The sequence below is a fragment of the Ambystoma mexicanum genome, chromosome 7q (assembly GCF_040938575.1).
Source record: "Ambystoma mexicanum isolate Mex_15411 chromosome 7q, UKY_AmexF1_1, whole genome shotgun sequence".
Taxonomy (NCBI): Eukaryota; Metazoa; Chordata; class Amphibia; order Caudata; family Ambystomatidae; genus Ambystoma; species Ambystoma mexicanum.
In genome coordinates this window covers 329298539-329318310 of record NC_090941.1, presented here as the reverse complement: position 1 = coordinate 329318310, position 19772 = coordinate 329298539, and the positions used below count along the sequence as shown (strand labels likewise).

Sequence of the window (19772 nt, the reverse complement as noted above, 5' to 3'; positions counted from 1 at the left end):
CAAAAGAAAGCTTCTGTACAATTGCAGGTTTCTCCAGTCTCATCGTCTGGATTGTGGTAAGACCCAGTATGTGTCTTAAAGCTGGTACTGGGTTACCTTGGGGCAAGGAAAGTATTCTGCGCCAAATCTTACCCTTGAAAGAGGCCACTATTCCTCATTAAAACCTCCTTCATCACTGTGGATGACCCGAGGAATGATCTTTTACTTTTAGTGGGAGGACAGAGAACCGCCCGAATTTTCCGTCCAGTAGTTTTAACTGTGATGAAGGAATTAATGCTGTCTTAGTTACTGAGCATTGTTCATAGAGTTTCTTGGTGCTACAATTAGAAACTCCTAGGTATTTCAAAGATTGAACTTGTGCTAGTTTTTGGACGTTAATCCGCCACTAAAATTTCTTAGTCTCCTTCCTTCGAGGCGATTGTCCTCCGACGTATTACACATCTATGACAGGTAATGACCACAGCTGTGCTGCTTTGGAAAATTTCGACAGAGGGCGTCCTGCGTCGATGACGATCCGTTGTCCCTCGAGGGCCTCCGTCGAGGGTCAGCATCACTGGATGTTATGTATAGGACGCACGGCGTGTATGCTTCGGAATCTCGGCGCGCTAGTTTCTTCTCTTTGATAGCGATGTCTTCGTCTTCTACTACCCGGAAGTCGGGCTCTAAAAAGTATCAGGACTTCGGTTCGAAGATATCAATCACGGACCCTCATGACATCTGCCTCTGGTTCCTCAGTGAAAGCCACACCACCGACGACTGCGAGGATTGCCAGTCCCTGATGTCTAAGGCCTTGCTGGAACGTAAGAAGAAATTGAAGGTAGATAGGGTGTCTAAGCCCCATAAATCAAAGTCCGCTGGGCTTTTGACCGATGACTCGAAGGGGGGACACTCCTAGTCGGCGAAAATCCAGGCAGTCCCGGTCTAGAAGTGGTTCCCACCATTCCTCTGCCTCGTCGAGGCATTCTAGGAAGCGCCGTCACCGGTTGCCTATCCCGTCGGATGAGGTCTCCACCAGACGGTGGACTTGTCCTACCAAGTCTTCGTTGCCGGCCAAATGGGATGCATTCCGCCAGCAGATGATGGCGATTTTCAAATCGCAAGGCTCGGTTCCGTCCGTGCATTCGAAAGAAGACAGCAGGGAACGGGGTCGGTCCACCACTCGCACACCTTCGGGATCGGAAGGTTGGCGCGATCATCGGGAGCCTTTGAGGTCCCGCTCGGAAAAGGGAGATAGCCATAGCCATGCCAGGTCTGGGTCCTTGACGCCATCGAGACCGTCAACCTGTGAAGCCTTTGAAGAAAGCGTCGACGCCGTTTCCTTAGAGGAACACTCTCGGGGCTCCGCCCTTGAAGTTGTTGACGCCGTTGGCGCCTCGGTCGGTGTCGATTCCCTCAACGCCATTTGTGGAGGATTTGCTGGAGGTGCCCCGGAGGACTGTGGAACCTCCGAGGACGGCTCTCAGTAAGTCAGTGAGGCCTGTTTTTGAGCCCTACTCTGTTCCTCCTCCCAGATTGGATTTGTTCCAACCTTTGGAGTATATTTCAGAGGTGGAGGAAGGGTCTGAAGAGGAGGAGATGGCTGTGCCTCCTGCTGTCCCTGATGACCTTTTGTCGGGGGCACAGTCAGATGGAGGAACACAGTCAGTCCTTGCATGACGCCAGTGGTCTTGACACCTCTCCGGAGGTGGAGTTTGGCAGGCCTGAGCCTGGGACGCCTGCCGAATCCTCCCATAGGCGTCTCATGTGAAGGGTAACTGAATACTTGTTGGGGAGGGGGGGGGGTCTGCTCCACCTGTTGATTTCGATCAGGATGATCTAACGGACAGCCTGGACTAAGGTCCACCCACAGACCCGGTGTTGCCATTTCACATGGCTTTGCAAAGGAGGGTGGTAGCGGCTTGGACTGCTCCGGAGAGTCCTGGCAGTTAAGTCGCTTCCGGAAAAATACCGTCCAAGCCAGTAGTGACCCCTGCTACTTATCGACGCACCCTACTCCAGAGAGTTTGGTGGTGCAGGCGGCTACGGCCCCCTCAAAGCAGGCTGCGTACCCTACCATCCCTCCTGATAGGAACGATAAGCGCTTTGGTGATTGGGCGAAGAAGGTATTTTCATCTGGGGGTATGGCGTTGAAGTCGGCCAACTCCACTTGTGCCTTGGCGAGATTCACTCACACTCTGTGGAACTGTGCATCTCTGGCGGCTGAGCATATTCCCGAAGGGGAAGAACGGGATGGTTTTCTAGCCCTCGTGCAAGACTGCAAGGATGCCATTTGCGAATCAGTTCAGTCGGGTTTGGACACGGCAGACTGTGTCAGCCGGTCCATGGCTGCGAGCACCGTGATACGCAGGTTTGCGTGGTTGTGAAAGTCGGGGTTTGCTCTTGATGTGCAATTCCGGCTTCTGAACATGCCCTTTTATGGTGTTCATCTGTTTGGCAGCAAGACTGACGAGAGCCTTGAGAGGTTGCAGACCTCCAAAGCTGCGACAAAGTCTTTGAGCGCTGCAGTATGCCAACCTCTGCTTTTTTGTCCTAGGGGACAGCAATGGAGGGGAGGTTCCTTTCGGTGGTACTCTACCTTTGGTAGATCGAGAGGAGCTGCCAGTCGAAGGGGCCACCGTAGGAGTACCAGTGGTGGAAAGCAAGGTACTCGAGGTGCCAAAGCCGTTCGGGCATTTGCCTCTTTGCCCTCAGGCACTGCTGCAGCCGCGTCCGCTCAGTCATGAGGCCATGTCCCATGGTTCGCCGGTTGGGGGCAGACTTGAACAGCATCTTGGAGAATGGCGTGCCATTACTTCAGATGTGTGGGTTCTGGAGATCATAGCCCACGGCTACTGTCTTCCCTTCCGGCAGAGGCCTCGCGACAATCCACCGGGGAAGCTCTTTGAATCATCCAGATCCGCTTCTTGCGCATGAAATCCTATCCCTGCTGGAGAAAGGCACCATAGATCTGGTGCCTGTAGCGGAGAGGAACAAGGGATGGTATTCCCCTTATTTTTTGATCCCGAAAAAAGACTGGGGATTAAGACCCATCAGGGACTTGCGTTGGTTGAACAAGCTCCTCAGGAAGGACAAGTTCAAGATGGTAACTCTTTCTCAAGTCCTCCAGGCCCTTCAACTTCAGGATTGGTTGGTGTCTCTAGACATAAGGATGCTTAGTTTTATGTGCCCATTCATCCAAAGCACAGGAAGTAACTTAGGTTCGTGGTTGGCGACTCACATTTTCAGGTTTGGGTCCTGCCGTTCGGATTGACCTCCTCCCCGAGGGTCTTCACCAAGCTGATGGTGGTGGTGACAGTGAATCTCGGGAAAGGGGGGGGGATTCACGTCTAACCCTACCTGGACGATTGGTTGATCAGGGCGCGCTCTCCCTAGCAAGCCCTGGATCATCTGTCTGTCACCTGCCACTCCCTTCACAAGCTGGGCTTCTCCCCCAATTTGAAGAAGTCCCATTTGACACCTACCCAGCGGCTCCAGTACATCGGAGCAGTGCTCGACACATCCCTGGGGCAGTGTTCGCCTCCCCAGGTGAGGGCTCATCAAATTCTGCAGATGGTAGACCAGTTTCAACGTGCCCAGAGTCTCCTGGCGTTTGAATTCTTGAGGTTGCTCGGCCTCATGGCATCCTGCATTTTCCTGGTGCCAGAAGCCAGGCTGCGGATGAGATCGCTGCAGTGGGCTCTCAAGATGCAGTGGTCGCAGTTCTCCGGCAGGATGTTGGATCCCGTTCAGATTCTGACCTCGATCGCCCAGGATCTTCTGTGATGGGCCGACAAAGGCAATCTGATGAAGGGAGCACCATTTTGGCAACCATGGCCGGAGGTGACGATCGTGACGGACGCATCCCTCACAGGTTGGGGAGCTCATGCCAACGAGTTGACAGTCAGCGGACGTTGGTCTCCGTCGGAGTCCAGACTCCAGATCAATCTGTTCGAGCTGAGGGTCATCAGGCTAGCCCTGAAGGCTTTTCCACCATCTGTGCGGGGGAAAAATGTCCTGATTATGACAGACAATACGGTGGCCAAGCACTACCTCAACAAAAAAGGGGGAGCAGGGTCACTCCCGTTGTGCAGTGAGGCGATCCAGCTCTGGTTCTGGGCCATCTAGCAGGAAATTTCAATCTCGGCAGTTCATCTGGCAGGAGACGAAAACGCAGCAGCAGACGCTCTGAGCAGGCAGAGCTCGGTCTCTCACGAGTGGGTGCTGGCTCAGGAGTTCTGGTGGAGATCTTCGCCCTCTGGGGAAGCCCACGAGTGGATCTCTTCGCCACCAGTGTCAACCGGAAGTGCGATAGATTCTGCTTGCGGGAATTCCCTCCAAGAGGAGCCTTAGGGGACGCGTTCGTAGTGAAGTGGTCCTTTCCATTGCTGTACGCGTTTCCTCCAGTCCCCATCATTCCGCAAGTGTTGCAGATGTTACTGAGGTTCAGTTCCCGGATGATCCTCATTTCTCCGACATGGGCCAGGAGAGCATGGTACCCGGACCTTCTAGAAATGTCCATCTGCCCGCCACGCCGTCTTCCCTACTGAGACGATCTGCTCTCACGGGAGGGGGGTCGGGTTCTCCATCCAGAGGTCAAGGCTATCAGCCTTCATGCTTGGTATCTGAAAGGTTGAGGTATAAGGATTGGGACCTCCCCGAAGACATGATGGAGGTGTTACTTTCGGCCAGAAGGCCCGCAACGAAATCCCTGTACCGTTGCCGTTGGAGTAAGTTCTGTGACTGGTGCAGGGTACAGAATGTGGATCCTTTCCTATGTTCCATTCCTTTGGTTTTGTATTTTTTTGCTTTCTTTAGCTTACAAGGGCCTGCAAGTGGGTACCATTAAGGGTTACCTGGTGGCGCTGTCCATATTTAAGCGCTCGTCTGAGGAATGTTCTTATTTTAAGATCCCTTTGATTTCTCAGTTTCTAAAAGGGCTAACTAATGTGTTTCCACTGTCGCTTTTCCAGGTGCCGGGATGGGATTTGAATTTGGTTTTTAAATTCCTAAAGCCAGCTCCGTTTGAGCCCTTACATTCTTTTCCCTTGCGACTGTTGTCCTTTAAAACTGTGTTTTTAGTCGCGGTTACTTCTGCTCGCCGAGCGAGTGAGTTGCAGGCACTTTCCGCCAAGCCACCCTTTACTGTTTTCCATAAGGACAGGGTTGTCCTGTAGGTACGGCCTTCTTTTCTTCCGAAGGTTGTGTCGGAATTCCAAATTTCCGAAGCAGCACAGCTGTGGTCATTACATGTCATAAATGTGTAATACGTCGGAGGAACATCCCATCGAAAGAACGTTACCAGATAAGGTAATTATCTTTTTTTTCTTTATCTAGGACAATAATTTTGGACTTGGCGTCATAATCTATCTCCAAACCCATCTCCTTAAAGTACACATTCACAGCTTCTCTCTGGAGACCTACTGGAGTATAATCTTATAAAACCAGGTAATCTGCGTACAGAAGGTATGGTATAGCCAAATTTCCAAGTTTCGGCAGATCAATATTCACCTGTACCAAGGAGCTGCCCAGGTCTGCTATATAGGCATTAAAGAGGAAAGGGGCCAAAACGCATCCTTGGCGCACACACCGCTCACGCTTTATCCAACCCGAAGAATTCCTGTTGCCATCCAACCTCACGCTAAGTCTTCTTCGTGTAGGGCTCTTAACATGCCTAGTACAGGGAGTGGACAGCCTTGGGACTTTAGTTTGGACCACAAAAGGCCACGATTGACAGTTGAATGCTTTTTTTATATCTAAAAAGGCGGCAAATATCAGTCTCCAATCTTCCTTCACCTGTCTCATCACAAGCGAGATGGTAAAGCAATTCAGTGAGACATTCACACCCTATTTGAAGCCAGACTGGTAAATTTCACTTCACATAGGTATTGTTTCATTGCGGAGGTAGTTCAACACCAAAGAGAAGATCTTGTATGAACTGTACAGTAAAGATATTGGGCGGTAATTGATTGGGTCCAGTCTGTTGCATGCCTTATGAGTATCAACATGGCCTCTCGCACGTCAAAGAAATTATCCTCGGTTTTCTCACATTATTGATTACCTCCAGGAGTGGATGTGACCACAAGACAGGGTCCAATTTTAAAGTGAGATTTGACAGGACTTCCTGACTTGAAGCGTTCAAATTCTTGTATCTCATAATAGTTGAGTGAACTTCCACTAGAATGATATTGAATCACTCCCAATCAATTATGGTCGTTCTGAAGACCTCTTTATGCCCCACAGCTATACAGGCAACATCCTCATAGAGTCTTGAAAAGAAGTCAACCCAAATATTGGCCGCAATGGGATTGGCCTACAATGACCATTGTGAGCTCTTCTCTTTTATTAGGAACCAAAAAGAGGCCTCATTTTACTCATTCATAGAGGCTAACATTCTCTCTGCATCATGCTGATACTTCAGGTGTCGCTTTGCGTTCACCCAGTTGGCATATTCAAGCTTTACTTTTTTTGGAAAACCTAAACACTCATTTTCCTAATTGCCCTAATCTGTCATCAATCATTTTTCTTTTCGTTATCAGTGTTTAAAATCAAATCTCCCACATCCATCAAGCCTATTAAAGGGGATCAAACCCATTAGGGTATCTTGAATAAATGGGGCAAATCTCAAAGGGGTTCGTATTTCTCTGTTTCTTAGTAGTAAACACTCTGCCATAATGGTATTAAACCTGTATGCAAATGTTTTTCTCCAGAGGACTCTGTTTCTACCACTTATTTTAACACACAAGTCGTTAAAGATAGGTGCATATTAAATTCTCCATTGGAGCACAAAGGTCAAACAGTGGTCGTTCCCCCCCATATCTACAAGCATCAAGGATTCCGCTTGATAAAAAATATAATCTAGGGTCGAACGCCCACCCTCAGACTTCCTTGTTAATTTTGAGGGAACATCTCCCTTAACATTGCTGTTGATTAAAATAAGTTCCCAAAACTTCTTTCCTCATACGCCCCTTTTCCCGGGCTTCCCCAGCCTTTGCATGCTGTCCCAAGTAATATTTCTCATGTAGACATTCGCTATTCAAATCACCTAAAAGTATACAGCTGCTATCCTCTGTCCGTGTGTCTCCATCATACAATCTATTCTAGCTAAAAATGTTATTAAATCATCTGAATTGGAATTCAAATAGACGTTCAATACCAAACAAACGTGGTGCAGCTTCCCCCTTCCCCTGCCTTCTTAAATTACCCGCTAGTGTCCTTTTATTCCAGCAGGAGTTTTCCATTAACAGGTTACGATCATTGCGAACAGCATACAACAGGCCTTCCCGTCGGCCCTTTTTTCGTGCTGGTTCATAGCAAACAGTGTACCCTTCTAATATTGGTTGATCTAAAATCCATGTTTCCTGTAAAGATTTGAAAGTTTTTACCTCCAAATCTGCCATCACCCCACCACTCTTCGTATGCAAAGTATTCAATATCGATGGCCAATCATGCGTAACGGTTCTGTTGGGACCTGACACGTTTGCCATCCTACTGGGGCTTTAATCTTCACAATTAACTTTAACGACCAGTAGTTCTGTACTTTCCACCAAATGGTCACCCTTGCCACTGCTCACTCCCTCCTCCCAAGAATACAACTCATATCCCAGTTCTATAAAGGCCTGACTTTCAGCCAGTACTTAGTTTCTAATTAGTTCGGATTTACATCTCAGCCTCACTGTATCAATTTTCCCTGGGTAGCTAAATTGAACCTGGACTAAATCACCAGATTTGACTACCTTTTTGATTTTGTCATTTCAAGTAGAGCCAACACAAGATCTATTCAGGTGAAGAAATTCTCGCACTTTAAATTTTCTTTTCACTTCTAGAAAGTATAACTTTTTATGTGGCCAGTTCATTTTTCCTTTCCCATTGGTCATTTCAGAGGCTACATGTGTGTCCCCCTTTGCTAGGTCACCAAGAGATCTTTTGGTCACCTTTCCCTCTTTTAGTTTCTCACACCCGGGTTTCTCAGGCACTAATCTCCTTATTTCTTCCAGTGACAGAAATGCAGGAAAAACGTTCTCCACACCTTGATTGGGTACAGCCACAAAGGACGACCCATCCTTGGGGTAAGTGTTCATTCTCTCAGACTTAAAGGAACCTTTGGGTACAAATGTATCTTCAACTTGAACCATAGGTTTAATACTCGTCTCACGGTCACAAATATTTCCAGGAACAAATTTGCATGCAGTGGATTCTAGGGATGCGTTTATGCTTTTAAATTTTATACTCGAAGCTTCCTCCTCGAGATCAGACAAAAGCCCCTTGTCCCGATATTCATTTATACTTTCATCCCCATTTTATGAGATTTAACGGATCGTGAGAATACTCAGATCCAGGGATTCATTCCGTTTTTACAGATTTAAAAAATGTTAAGATTACCCCTTTTTCCACTGGCAGTGAGTTTGTTTTGGCTTTTAGGCCCTTTTTCGTGGATTTCTTCGTTACATTGCTAATCAATGTTTCTCCAGCATGGGGTCTGGCATGGATTCACATGCTCATGAATATTCCCTGTCGTCAGGCTGGGAATCCTCGGTAAAGAAAAAATCAGTATCAGTTTCGTTTCTGATCTGTCTTTCTTAGTAGTAACCAATCAGTGGTCTCTGGATCATACTGCCCACAGCCAATGACTGCCCTCTCCCTAAGCCCCGCCCTCGGCAGCCATCCTCAGATTTTTACTGCGCGCTGAAGTGTTGGGAGTCCTCGTGCTATAGCTCTCGAGCTTTTACTGCGTTTTGCGTTTTTCCAAAGAGATTTATCTAATTTTTCGGTTTAATCGAGCCTCAAGCTCCACCGTTTCTACTTCCAATCAACTGGGACCCGTTTCGGATTTATCTACGCCCCTCAAGGGTGAATTTTTCATCGAGTTACGCTTCTTGGAGGATTCCAGAAGTTTCTAAGGGCTACCTCGTAGACGAGAAGAACATGGCCCAGGAGAAGGGAAGCTCGACTCCCGGCAAACTGTTCAGGATCTGCCCTGGATGCAACCTACACAATGTGTTCAAGGAGGACGAGCATTCGAAATGCCTTTACTGCCTCCACGAGGACAAAACACACGTGGAGAAGGACTGTGTGTTTTGCTTTAACATGTCGGATCGGACGATGAGGGATCGCCGGACCCGTCTCCAACTGGCTGGAAGGCAAGAGCCCAGCAGGTGAGAAGTAGTAGTCCGAGCGGTCTAAGTCCTGTGAGGGCGCCCCGGCGACGGGGGTCCAACAAAAGGCAAAGCACTGCGAATCCACGGGCACCGGGAACGCCTAGCGGTCGGGCTCCTCAGTTGCCAGGCAGGGCGCACCTTCACCGACGGCATCAACCACGAGCCAACGCTCTGGCTCAGGGAAGAGGACATCTGAGAACCCGGCTAAGCTTCTGGAGAGGCCCCGGTCGAACTCGGAGGAACCGGCCGAGGGGGAGCGAGGCAGTGACCCTCCCCCTAAGGTGAAGGCCTCAAGCGCGCCCTAGGTGGTGAAGGCCTTGATTCACCAGGCTAAGGCCTCTATCAAGGGAGTCACTGTGGCCCTGGTGAAGCCTGTGGAGGCTTTCCCAGTGGAGGCGACCTCGGGGCCCAGAGTTTCCCTGCCTCCGCGGAGGGAATCCTCTTTTAAGCCCATTGTGAAGACCCTCGTGAAAACCCCGGAGGAAAGAGGGGGGGGTGGTGGCCGTTACAGACACGACCTCCGAGGAGGAACTGATGAGAATTTGGAAGAGGCCCAGCCCCACGGGAGTAATCCCGAGGAGGGGGACGACGAGAGCGAGGGTGGCAACGACGACAAGGTTCCGGTGGAGGAACAACCGTCGCTCCCGGCACGCCTGTCACAACCCGAGCCTCAGGACAACTCGGTGGCCATTTTGACGGCAATCTAAGCCTTATGGAAGCCCTCTGAACAAGAGGAGAATTCATCCAGTGCCCCTTCAGCCCTCACGGCCTTTTCAGCCTTTGTAGCCTTCCCCGATCCTGAGGGACGACACGGGAACCGACACGGCCACGGGGGGGGCGGGTGACGACGGGACTGGCCTCCCGTCTCCGATTCCTCGGGCGTCCCTGCCCGACGAGATTGGCTCCTTCCACGCCATGATTGGCAGGGCATCCGAGCTTTTTCAACTCTGCCCTGAGGAGAAGGAAGGCTTCCTGTGCCATTGCTGGATGACATCTGGGACAAGGGACTTGCCATCCTCAAGAACCCATCCATGACACCTGCCAAGAGGGACCGGTACGAGAAGAAGTACTGGGTCCCCGACGCCACCCCGTTGTGCCTTAGGGGGCAGCTGACCCCGGATTTGGTCGTCTCACCGGTGGCCACGAAGAAAGAGGGGGGGGGGGGGCTGGAGGGGGGCATCGGCTTCATCCTCAACTTCCCCATCGGACGGCGAGGGAAAGAAGCTGGACGCCGTGGGACGAGTCATCTCGTCGGCAGCAACAACGATTAAGGCAGCCAACGCCCTAGCGATCGTGGCCCACTACGACAGGGAATTTTGGTACAAGATCGCCCCCATGTAGAACTTCCATAAGACAAGAGGGCAGAGGCCCTGGCGATCCTACAGGAGGGTGCGGTGGTGTCGGACCACGCCATAACTGTGGCCACGGACATTGTCGACACCGGTTTCTGCCAGTTGGGCAACAGCGTTGGTCTTCGACGGCGGGGGTGGCTCGAGGCGACGGATTTCCGCCAGGACGTGCAAGCCAAGGTTTTGGACATGCCCTTAAATGGGAACAATCTGTTTGGAAAGAGTGTGGATGAGTCGCTGCAGGCCATCAAGACCGACACTAAGACGGCTCGGGCCTTGGGAGTTCTGCAGTAACGGTGGCCGCCCTTTCGGAACTCCGGAGGCAAGCAAGGTGCCTCCAAAGGATTCGGCGGCGGCTCCTCGACCTACCGTCAAGCGGCCCGCTCCTCGTCGCAAGAAGCCTACAGGGGACGGGGCAAGTCTGGTGGATCTCGCCGTCGTCGCCAGGGCGGCAAGGCCGCTTCCAAGCAAGACTGAACCGGCCGTCGCGTCGGGCCTCCACAGAAGCACCCCGGTGGGAGGCCGGCTGACAAGGTTCATCAGCGTGTGGAAGTCCATCTCCAGCGACCGTTGGGTGCTGGATGCCCTGGCCCACTCTGGAATTTCTAAAGAAGTGCCCCCGAATTCCTCCCGTGGCCAGGAAGGAAAACCACATCCCTCAACTGCTGTTCGAGGTAAGGGTGATGCTCAAGAAAGGAGCCATCAAGCTCGTCCCAAAGAGGCTCTGGGGCTCCGGAGTATACTCAAGATACGTCCTCTTCAGAAAGAAGACAGGAGGTTGGCGTCCCATCCTGGACTTGCGTCGGCTAAACAAATACATCAAGGCACAGAAGTTCCGGATGGTCACCCTCCAGCACGTGCTGGGACAGCTGGAGGAAGGCGACTTCCTAGCATTGTTGGATCTCGAGGATGCGTACTTTCACATCCCCATCTTAAAAGGACACCAAAGATTTTTCAGGTTCGTAGTCCAAGGGTGGCACTACCAGTTCAAGGCCCTCCCATTCGGATTGAAGTCGGCGCCCAGGGTGTTCACCAAGTGCCTAGCACCAGTTGCGGCGCGGCTGCGCCTGCAGGGGGGGCATGCCTGGACGACTGGCTCATCCGAGCACGGACAAGGGAACTCGCCGTCGAACACACGGCAAACACCGTCCGGCTGCTCACGGACCTGGGATTCTCCATCAATTGTCCCAAATCCCACCTGGTTCCGTTCAGGTCACACTGTTTCTGGGAACCAAGCTCGATACAGTAGCGCAGTTGTCCTCGCCGTCGAAGGAAAGAACGCAGGCCATCCTGGGCAAGGTACAGCGTCTGCTGGCCACGGACGTGGCCAGAGTGAGATCCATCAAGTCTTTTCTTGGGATGATGTCCTCTTGCATCTATCTGGTGCGCCTGGGCAGGCTTCGGATGCATCCTCTGCAGGAGTTCCTCGACGCTCGTTGGGCACAAGCGACGGACAGCTTTGAGGACAAGATCTCGCTCAACGAAGTATTCCGCCAGACAATATTCTGCCAGGCAATTCGATGGTGGGGCACCCGCGCGCATCTCGCCGCGGGCACAGACTTTCTGACCCCAGCATACCAGGTGACTGTGACAACGTATGCCTCCCTGAAGGGGTGGGGAGCGCACACCGGAGATCTTCACGTGAGAGGCCTGTGGCTCCCGGAGGAGAGGCCACCCCACATCATACTAGAGCTCCGAGCAGTGTTCTGGGCCCTCAAGTCATTCCTCCCGTCCCTCAAGGGCAAGGTGGTGAGGATCTTCACCGACAACACCGCCACAATGTTCTACATCCGAAAGCAAGGAGGAACCAGATCCCCAGCCCTATCCAAGGAGGCCCAGGATCTGTGGCACTGGGCAGTTGCCCAGGGGATGTTTCTGGTGCCTTTTCATCTAGCAGGGATAAAAAACACCATCGCCGACTCGCTCAGCAGGGAGCTGCGCTCTTGCCACAAGTGGGAACTATGCCAGGATCAAGTGGATCAACTCTTCCGGCGATGGGGAAACCCCAAATCGACCTGTTTGCGAAGGCGACGAACTCCAAGTGCCAGAGGTTCGCCAGCAGGTTCCCCCAGCCAAGGAGCATTTGCAATGCTTTCTCGTTCCCCTGGGACGGCCTGTTCCTGTATGCGTTCCCGCCGTTGCTGCTCAGGCTCATCAACCAACTCAAGAGGTCCCGGTGCAGGATGATCCTCGTCGCACTGAGGTGGCCGAGACAGATATGGTTCCCAGACCTTCTGGACTTGTCAGCGTCCCCAGCAGTCAAACTGTCGACGGACGCAGATCTTCTATCCCGAGAAGGAGGCGCCATTCTTCATCACAACCCGGAGTCGCTGAACTTGCAGGCCTGGCTCCTGCAGCACTAGAGTTTGGAGGGTACGATATCCCGGCTGACTGCAGAGAGGTTCTTGCAAAGGACAGGGCATCCAACTCTCAAGTGCTACGGACATAAGTGGAAGAGGTTCTCTGTCTGGTGCCGTGCACAGAAGATTAACCCTCTACGGATTACAGCCCCTCAAGTACTACCATACATACTGTCACTGGCCAAAGCTGGACTAGCTCACGTTTCCATCAAGATACATCTGGCAGCGATTTCCCGGTACACCAGACCTGCAGGAAGGTCATCCCTGTGGTCTCATCGCCTGGTGAAGGAGTTTATGAAAGGACTGTTCCGATCGTTCCCGCTGGTGAAGGCTCCAGCCCCGGCGTGGGAACTCAACGTGGTGCTGACAAGGCTCATGGGCCTGCCATTTGAGCTCTTGCATTCGGCTCCGTTGAAGTTTGTCGTGGAAGACGGCGTTCCTTGTGGCCATCACCTATGCACGACGCGTGGGAGAGATTCAGGCCCTTTCCTGCAAGCCTCCATACTTGACTTTTTCCATCTCAGCAAGCCCTTGGTGTTACCAGTCTTTTTCCCGTCGCCTTAGTCGCCGGCCGAGAGGACTTTGCACTCGCTGGATGTAGCTAGAGCGCTGAAGTTCTACGTGGACCGAACGAAGAGTTTTCTGAAGACATCACAGCTGTTTGTGAACTTTGAACCAAGGGAAGGCCCTCTCGAAGGCTTCAATTTCCAGATGGCTCTCCGGCTGCATCATGCACTGTCATCGGTTGGCAAACCGACTGTTGCCCGGCCGTCAGAGAGCCCATTCGACCAGAGCGATCGCTGCTACCACAGTGTTCTTGTCTGGTGTGCCCCTGCTGGCCATCTGCAGGGCTGCTACGTGGAGGTCGACGCACACCTTCACGAGATTCTACTGCGTCGACCGGGATTCCAGCGAGGAGTCCAGAGTCGGCCAGGCAGTGCTGCGCAATCCGTTTGCTTAAGGTGAGTCTGGTGAGGAGGTAAGAGATGCTTAATGTTGAGTTTTTTTGTAATGCTTAATGTTGAGCATTGCCACCTCCCGTGGTTGTGTATGTGTGTACTGCTATGTATTCTTATATTCATGAGCATGTGAATCCATGCCAGACCCATGCTGGAGAAGGAACAAGTTACTTACATGTAACTGTTGTTCTCCAGCATGGGTCCATCATGGAGTCACATGCAAACCCTCCCTCCGTCCCTTCTGTGGCTCTTCACTTGGTCATACTGCCACTTTACGTACTACCAAATCTGAGGATGGCTGCCGAGGGCGGGGCTTAGGGAGCGGGCAGTCATTGGCTGGGGGCAGTATGACCCAGAGACCAGTGAGTGGTTACTACTAAGAAAGAAAGATCAGAAACAAAACTGATACTGGTTTTTTTTCTTTACCGAGGATGCCCAGCCTGACGGGGAATATTCATGAGCATGTGAATCCATGCCAGACCCATGCTGGAGAACAGTTACAGATAAGTAACTTGTTCCTTTTGCCTCCTTTTTTTCCCAACAGCAGGTGAAATAGCAGATGCAAAAAGAAAACAAACTATTGTTCCATAAACATGCACTGTAAAATGACACATTACAATGAGTCTAGTCCGATCAGAATATCCATAGGATTTTATTCTTTGGTCGAAACACTTGTCGGCAATTACAGTATCGACCACAGAATAAAATACTACGGATATTCTGATCTGACGAGACTCATTGTAATGTGTCGTGTGACAATGCATGTTTATGGAACAATAGTTGTTTTCTTGTTTAACCTTAGGTTGGGGTTACCTAAAGTTCCATATTAACCGCAGCATTCACCACGTCAGTAGTTCATATCCTTACCTCATTAACTTTCCATGCCTCAAAGCGCCTTACCCTGGTCACCCCACACACATCCACTTTAGCAGATTCAATAGTATTGTTTCCTTTAGCACCCTCTTGCTCTGTTGCATCGTTTTTTTTTTTAAACAGACAACTGATAGTTTCCGCAAAAAAAACGACAGGAACCCCTGGTAGATTTTTTGGTAAGATTTCTTTTTTTTTTTTTAAATGTATTTTTTTTTCTTTTCTGCAGAGCCATGGGCTTATCATCAGAGACCTCATTAACTTGCTGATCCGAGACCAACTCTCCCGCCATCAAACTCCTATCCTCCAAATAGGTTGGAGGCTTATTAAGGGCCTGGCTTGATCTTTGGTCAAAATTCTGCTCTGCCAAAGAGATAACATTCAGTGATTTTGAGGGCAATTTTTCCGTTTGGGTTCCCTTAGGTAAGGTCTTTCCATTGCTCAAGGCTATAGCCCTTGGAAAACCCCCAAACCACCTCACCCCCCCCCCCCCACCCAAAGACCTAATTGAAGTTGAGGGTTTACATTTCCAACAGAATCTTTACACTGACACTCGGACAATTTAGCAAGCTTAGGTAACTGAGATGGTGAGTTTAGAATCCAGAATAAAACGTTCCAAGTTAGACATTTTTGTCAAGAGTTCTTTTAAGGAATGTCGAACATCTGATCTCATATTATACCAATTCACGACCTCTATCCATTGAGTATAGACACGGGGGCACAGGGAAGGAGAAAGTGTCTCTTCTACGCTACTGATGGCATGGAAACTGGGAAACCAAGCTGTAGAGGGCCTAGAAATTCAGAGTGAGCCTTATTTTGCGGATTCAGGGAAGATTCTGCTACAGCCACTAGAGTTCTAAACAGACAAACATTCTCTTGTTTGTCCCATGCCAGTCACTCAACCCGCCCAGAGACAGCCAAACCTGTTTTGCTTGCTCATGGGAGATGATGGGCCCCAGCATGGATACATCAGTGATGAGGTCTTTATGGGGGCATTTTATCCAATCCTCCACATCAACATGATACAATGTACATGACTCCTCTGAACAATTCTGGGCAGACACCTCAAGTTGGACGGTACACGTACTAGCCCGGGTATTGATTAGTTTTCTAGGGGAGGATGGTGACAGCAGTGTCCTTCCTTGTTCAAATGTCCTGCAAATAATTTCCACAAAGGATGTGGGCAGTTTTAATTGATAAATGTTCAGAGTATTGTTCAAGTTCATCAGTTCTCTCTCACCTTCACAGATCTTATTACTCAAATATTTGGCCACCATTTCCATTTTTGTGAACATGCCAGCATCTTGCGGTAACAGTCTTTGCCAAGGCATTACGGAGCACATGAAGTACTCCATTATAATCCAGACATACTAGACGGTCCGGTGTAGGATGTTCCGGTTGATATAAATAGTTTGGGGATCAAAATTCGGAGTAAGCGGATTAATCACCCTCACAAACAGCGTTTTGGGGGCGCGGAGGCTCTAAAAACTGTATCTCCATTGCACCTCCTCCACAACTCCACCCCTCCAACGTTCACCGAAACACCAGGCACACAACTAGTTAATTCTAGTTCCTTAATTAGATGGGGGCACAGCTATCCCTGTTTCTGGGACCCCACGTCCCAACATCCAGTGTCCAGAAAATTAATGAAAGCGCAAAACACTTTGCTCAGAACGTATCAAGAGACAACAGACTGATGGACCAATAGTGGAGACAATAGGAGGCTTTTACGTAAAATAATAGTGCTGGAATCTGGGCGGCTGCAAATACAAGTTGACTTGGGGCAGAGAAGCTGGTGAATATTAGTCACAGTAGAGTGTGGGACGCGGATGGTATATCCATAATGATAAGCCGGTCCTTAAAAGCTAACTCGGCAGTCTGGGGAAACCTCACCCACACCCCCTCCAAACACCTGAAACACTCCGCCCGCTGCGCGAGGATTGAACTATGTATGGGAAGTACAGCCTCTCCAGCATCCACTTTGGTAGAAACAGTTGACAGACTTCGCTGATTGCAAAAGTGCCGGTTCCAACAGGGATTAGAGGAAACGCCTGAAATACTTCTCGCACTCGCATTTAAAAAGCAGAGTAGATAATAAGTCAACCAAAAGAAGAGTGCTCCGAGTTGGAAGAGCTGTTGGAGAGCTCGGAGCCAGTTGAGCAAAGAGGAAGGCAGAGCACAGATCAGAGAGAGAGGTAGTGGAAGGAACGTGTGTGTGTTTATATATACATAGCTCTCAACTCACACGCTTTTGGCGGGTGTCACCCGCCTTCTAAACAGTTGACTCACCCGTCAAGCCTCCTGCATGCCCATTCATTTCAATGGGCCTCTCACCCGCCAAAAATAAAATCGGGTGTTTTCACCCGCCTTTGTGACACAAATGGTTGAGAGCTATGTATATAAAGAGTAATGCAAGGCGGTAAAGCCTCTTCGGAGCGTGAATGGGGAGGAAGAGAATAAACTTCTGAGAGGTGGCAAAGCATCAGGGAGGAGAGGGGCGGAGGGAAGGAGCAGGAAGAAGTGCGAGCGAGGATGAGGGCACAAACAACGCGGGCAGGAAGGGAATGTGAAAGCGAGCCAAGTACTGGGAGGAAGGGAAACAGACCATGTCTACATTAGAGATGAGAGAAGAAGGGAGATGACTCCTCGTTCAACCCTAATTTGAACGGTTTTTTCACCAGAGAACGAACAGGAGGGTAAAGTTTGCAGTGGGGCTTGCAAAAGCAGCCCACTCTCATTGACAATGAGATTTTATGAATGGCGAATACCAATTTTTATTTGACATTTACTGCAAATAAACCTTGTTTGCAGTAAATGGTAAAAAAAAAAGTTTCACTGTGCATGGCTGGCCTGTGGGTGGCAGCATTGCACCAAATATGACGTGTGCTTACGGTGACGTGCACCATTTTACCAAAAGGACTGGTAAATAAGTTTGTCACCTGTCACCATGAGGCAAGTGCATTTCTCTAGGTAGATTGTGTAAACTAAATTACTCGCCCTGTGGCTCTATTGCGGATTTCTAGTAATTTGGGAGGCCTGGTAGTACCTTGGAGTTCAAGCATTTTCTGACGCACGACCCCTGTAGTGGTAGCAAAGTCCAGGACTGCTAATGTGAAACATGACTCATCCAGCCAAGAAAGTGTTTGATGGATTCCTAGAGACTGATGAATAAATAGTCTGGGAGCAATTTTCAAACTGAGGAGGAGGGAGCCGAACTGAGGATCGCAGTCCTAAAAGAAGCAGAGAATCTGGTAAAATGACAAGCTGTCTATTGTGCAGTTTCAAAACCCATCACTATCAGTTGTCAATCCTAATCCCTTTGATAACGAGAATAAAAGTGACCAGAGAACCTCAAATTGGTTTTAAATCGTCTGTTGATCCATTGTATGTATGTGGTAAAAAACAAAATACGCAGCATGTCATATGAACACGTAGTGACATGGGTGTGAACATGTACAGTATAATGCTTTGTCCACCCTCCTAAAACTGGTCTACCATCCTCGCACCTGGTGTCCGTTAGATTGAATGGACACTGTATGAGAGCCCATAGGTGATGTTTGCTAGTGGATAGTTCTGTTCAATTTTCTGAGTTTATTTTTCATACATGCATTAAACCTAAAGCAATAATGAATTGTATGTCCATTATTAATGTTCAGATTGTGCCTATTTTATTTTTTCTGTTGTAGGCACAGAGCAGAGAAAGCTGACTTTCACATCCCCTGATGTCTTTTCTGTGCCAAGCTGTAGTACAAGCTCACATTCCGGAAGTCCTTACATTCATGGCTGTTCACCAATAAAAAGCTTTTTCCCCCTGAGACCCAGGTCATGTCGAGGATCTGCCCAGTATCGGACTAATATCCGTGTACCTTCGGCGCTTTGCTATCATGAAGAAGCGGATAAAGAGAACTCTTTGCCAGAAGAGACAATGCCGCGTGATGCTCCAGCAGACCTGCAGCAGGTGAATAGTACGAATGGGTTCGCTTGTCTTGCACCACTGGGGATGGAAGTACAATTCATCACAGCACTGCAGTCTGATAATGGCGAGCACGGCTCAGTATCACTGCAGAACATTGACGCTTTAAAGGAGAACAACACTGTGGACATGGTTGACCCGGTAGAGGTGGAAGAGGATGCCATCTGGGTAAAAGAGACAGCTGGCATTGAATGTATGCCAACGACTAGCTTTATAACTGGAATTAGGCTAAGTGCTGAAAACTCTCATATGTGCTTGTCGCCTCTAGCTGAAAGCAGTGTGATACCATGCGAAAGCAGCAGTATTCAGGTAAGATTTTCATTGTAATACGGGATTGTGTTGCATCCAAGAGCCTTTTGTCTTTACTTTTTCAGGTGGTTTTTGTCTCGTCCTTGCTCGTTTTAAATAAAGAACAATATGCATTACTTTAATTCTCCATCATGGTATTTTCATGAATATTTATATGAAACTAATAGCTGTGCCTACTTGCAGCATCTTGTAACACTTGATTAAAATATATATATATATATGTTTGGATATTGTGAAGCCAATTACAAATATATATATTTCTGATGTTTGTTAATCTGCTTAGAATCACATGCTGTGCATAGGTCGGACATCCAGTGGTCACTGCGGAGTATTGCATTTTGTTTTTCGTAGTCGAAAAGGGGACGTCGACAAGGCGTGTCTGTAACACTATCCCTATAGTGACGTGTGTTGTACCCACAATCCCTCACGCGTCGAGGTCCCTCAGATTGTTTTTTTCCGCACAGCTACTGGTCGCCTTTACGCAGAGCTCCTCGAGAGACATTGCAGATTTCATCTCCTCGACCTTTGGTCGTTTTCCTATATGAATATAGAACATATCGATCCTCCCCTCGACACTGTTGTGAAGCTGTCTCCGCCGAGCAAGATCTTCGACGGAGGGTACGAGCGGAGGAGATCCTTCGGCTTTGCCGAACACGTGGCCTGGCCTCGCAGGCCAAATACAGTAGGGAGAGTGGGGGTCGTGGGACATCTCTAATTCTTTTCTGAGAATGCCTTTCCTTTTCCCCTTCCTTTCCCTTGGGGTGGTTATCACGTTTTATTGCCTCGGCTATGGAGAGGACACCCTTTAGTTTTTGCCC

At 49.6% G+C, this 19772-nt stretch overlaps 1 protein-coding gene across 3 annotated transcripts in view; it reads left to right on the top strand.

Moving 5' to 3' along the window:
- BORA (BORA aurora kinase A activator) overlaps positions 1 to 19772 on the top strand; it is a 911814-nt gene that overhangs the window by 549532 nt on the left and 342510 nt on the right. For all 3 annotated transcript variants that reach the window (XM_069639407.1, XM_069639408.1, XM_069639410.1), the window contains one exon: positions 18359 to 18954. In XM_069639407.1, coding sequence (XP_069495508.1) covers positions 18359 to 18954 — 596 coding nt within the window. The remainder of the gene's footprint in view (positions 1 to 18358; positions 18955 to 19772) is intronic.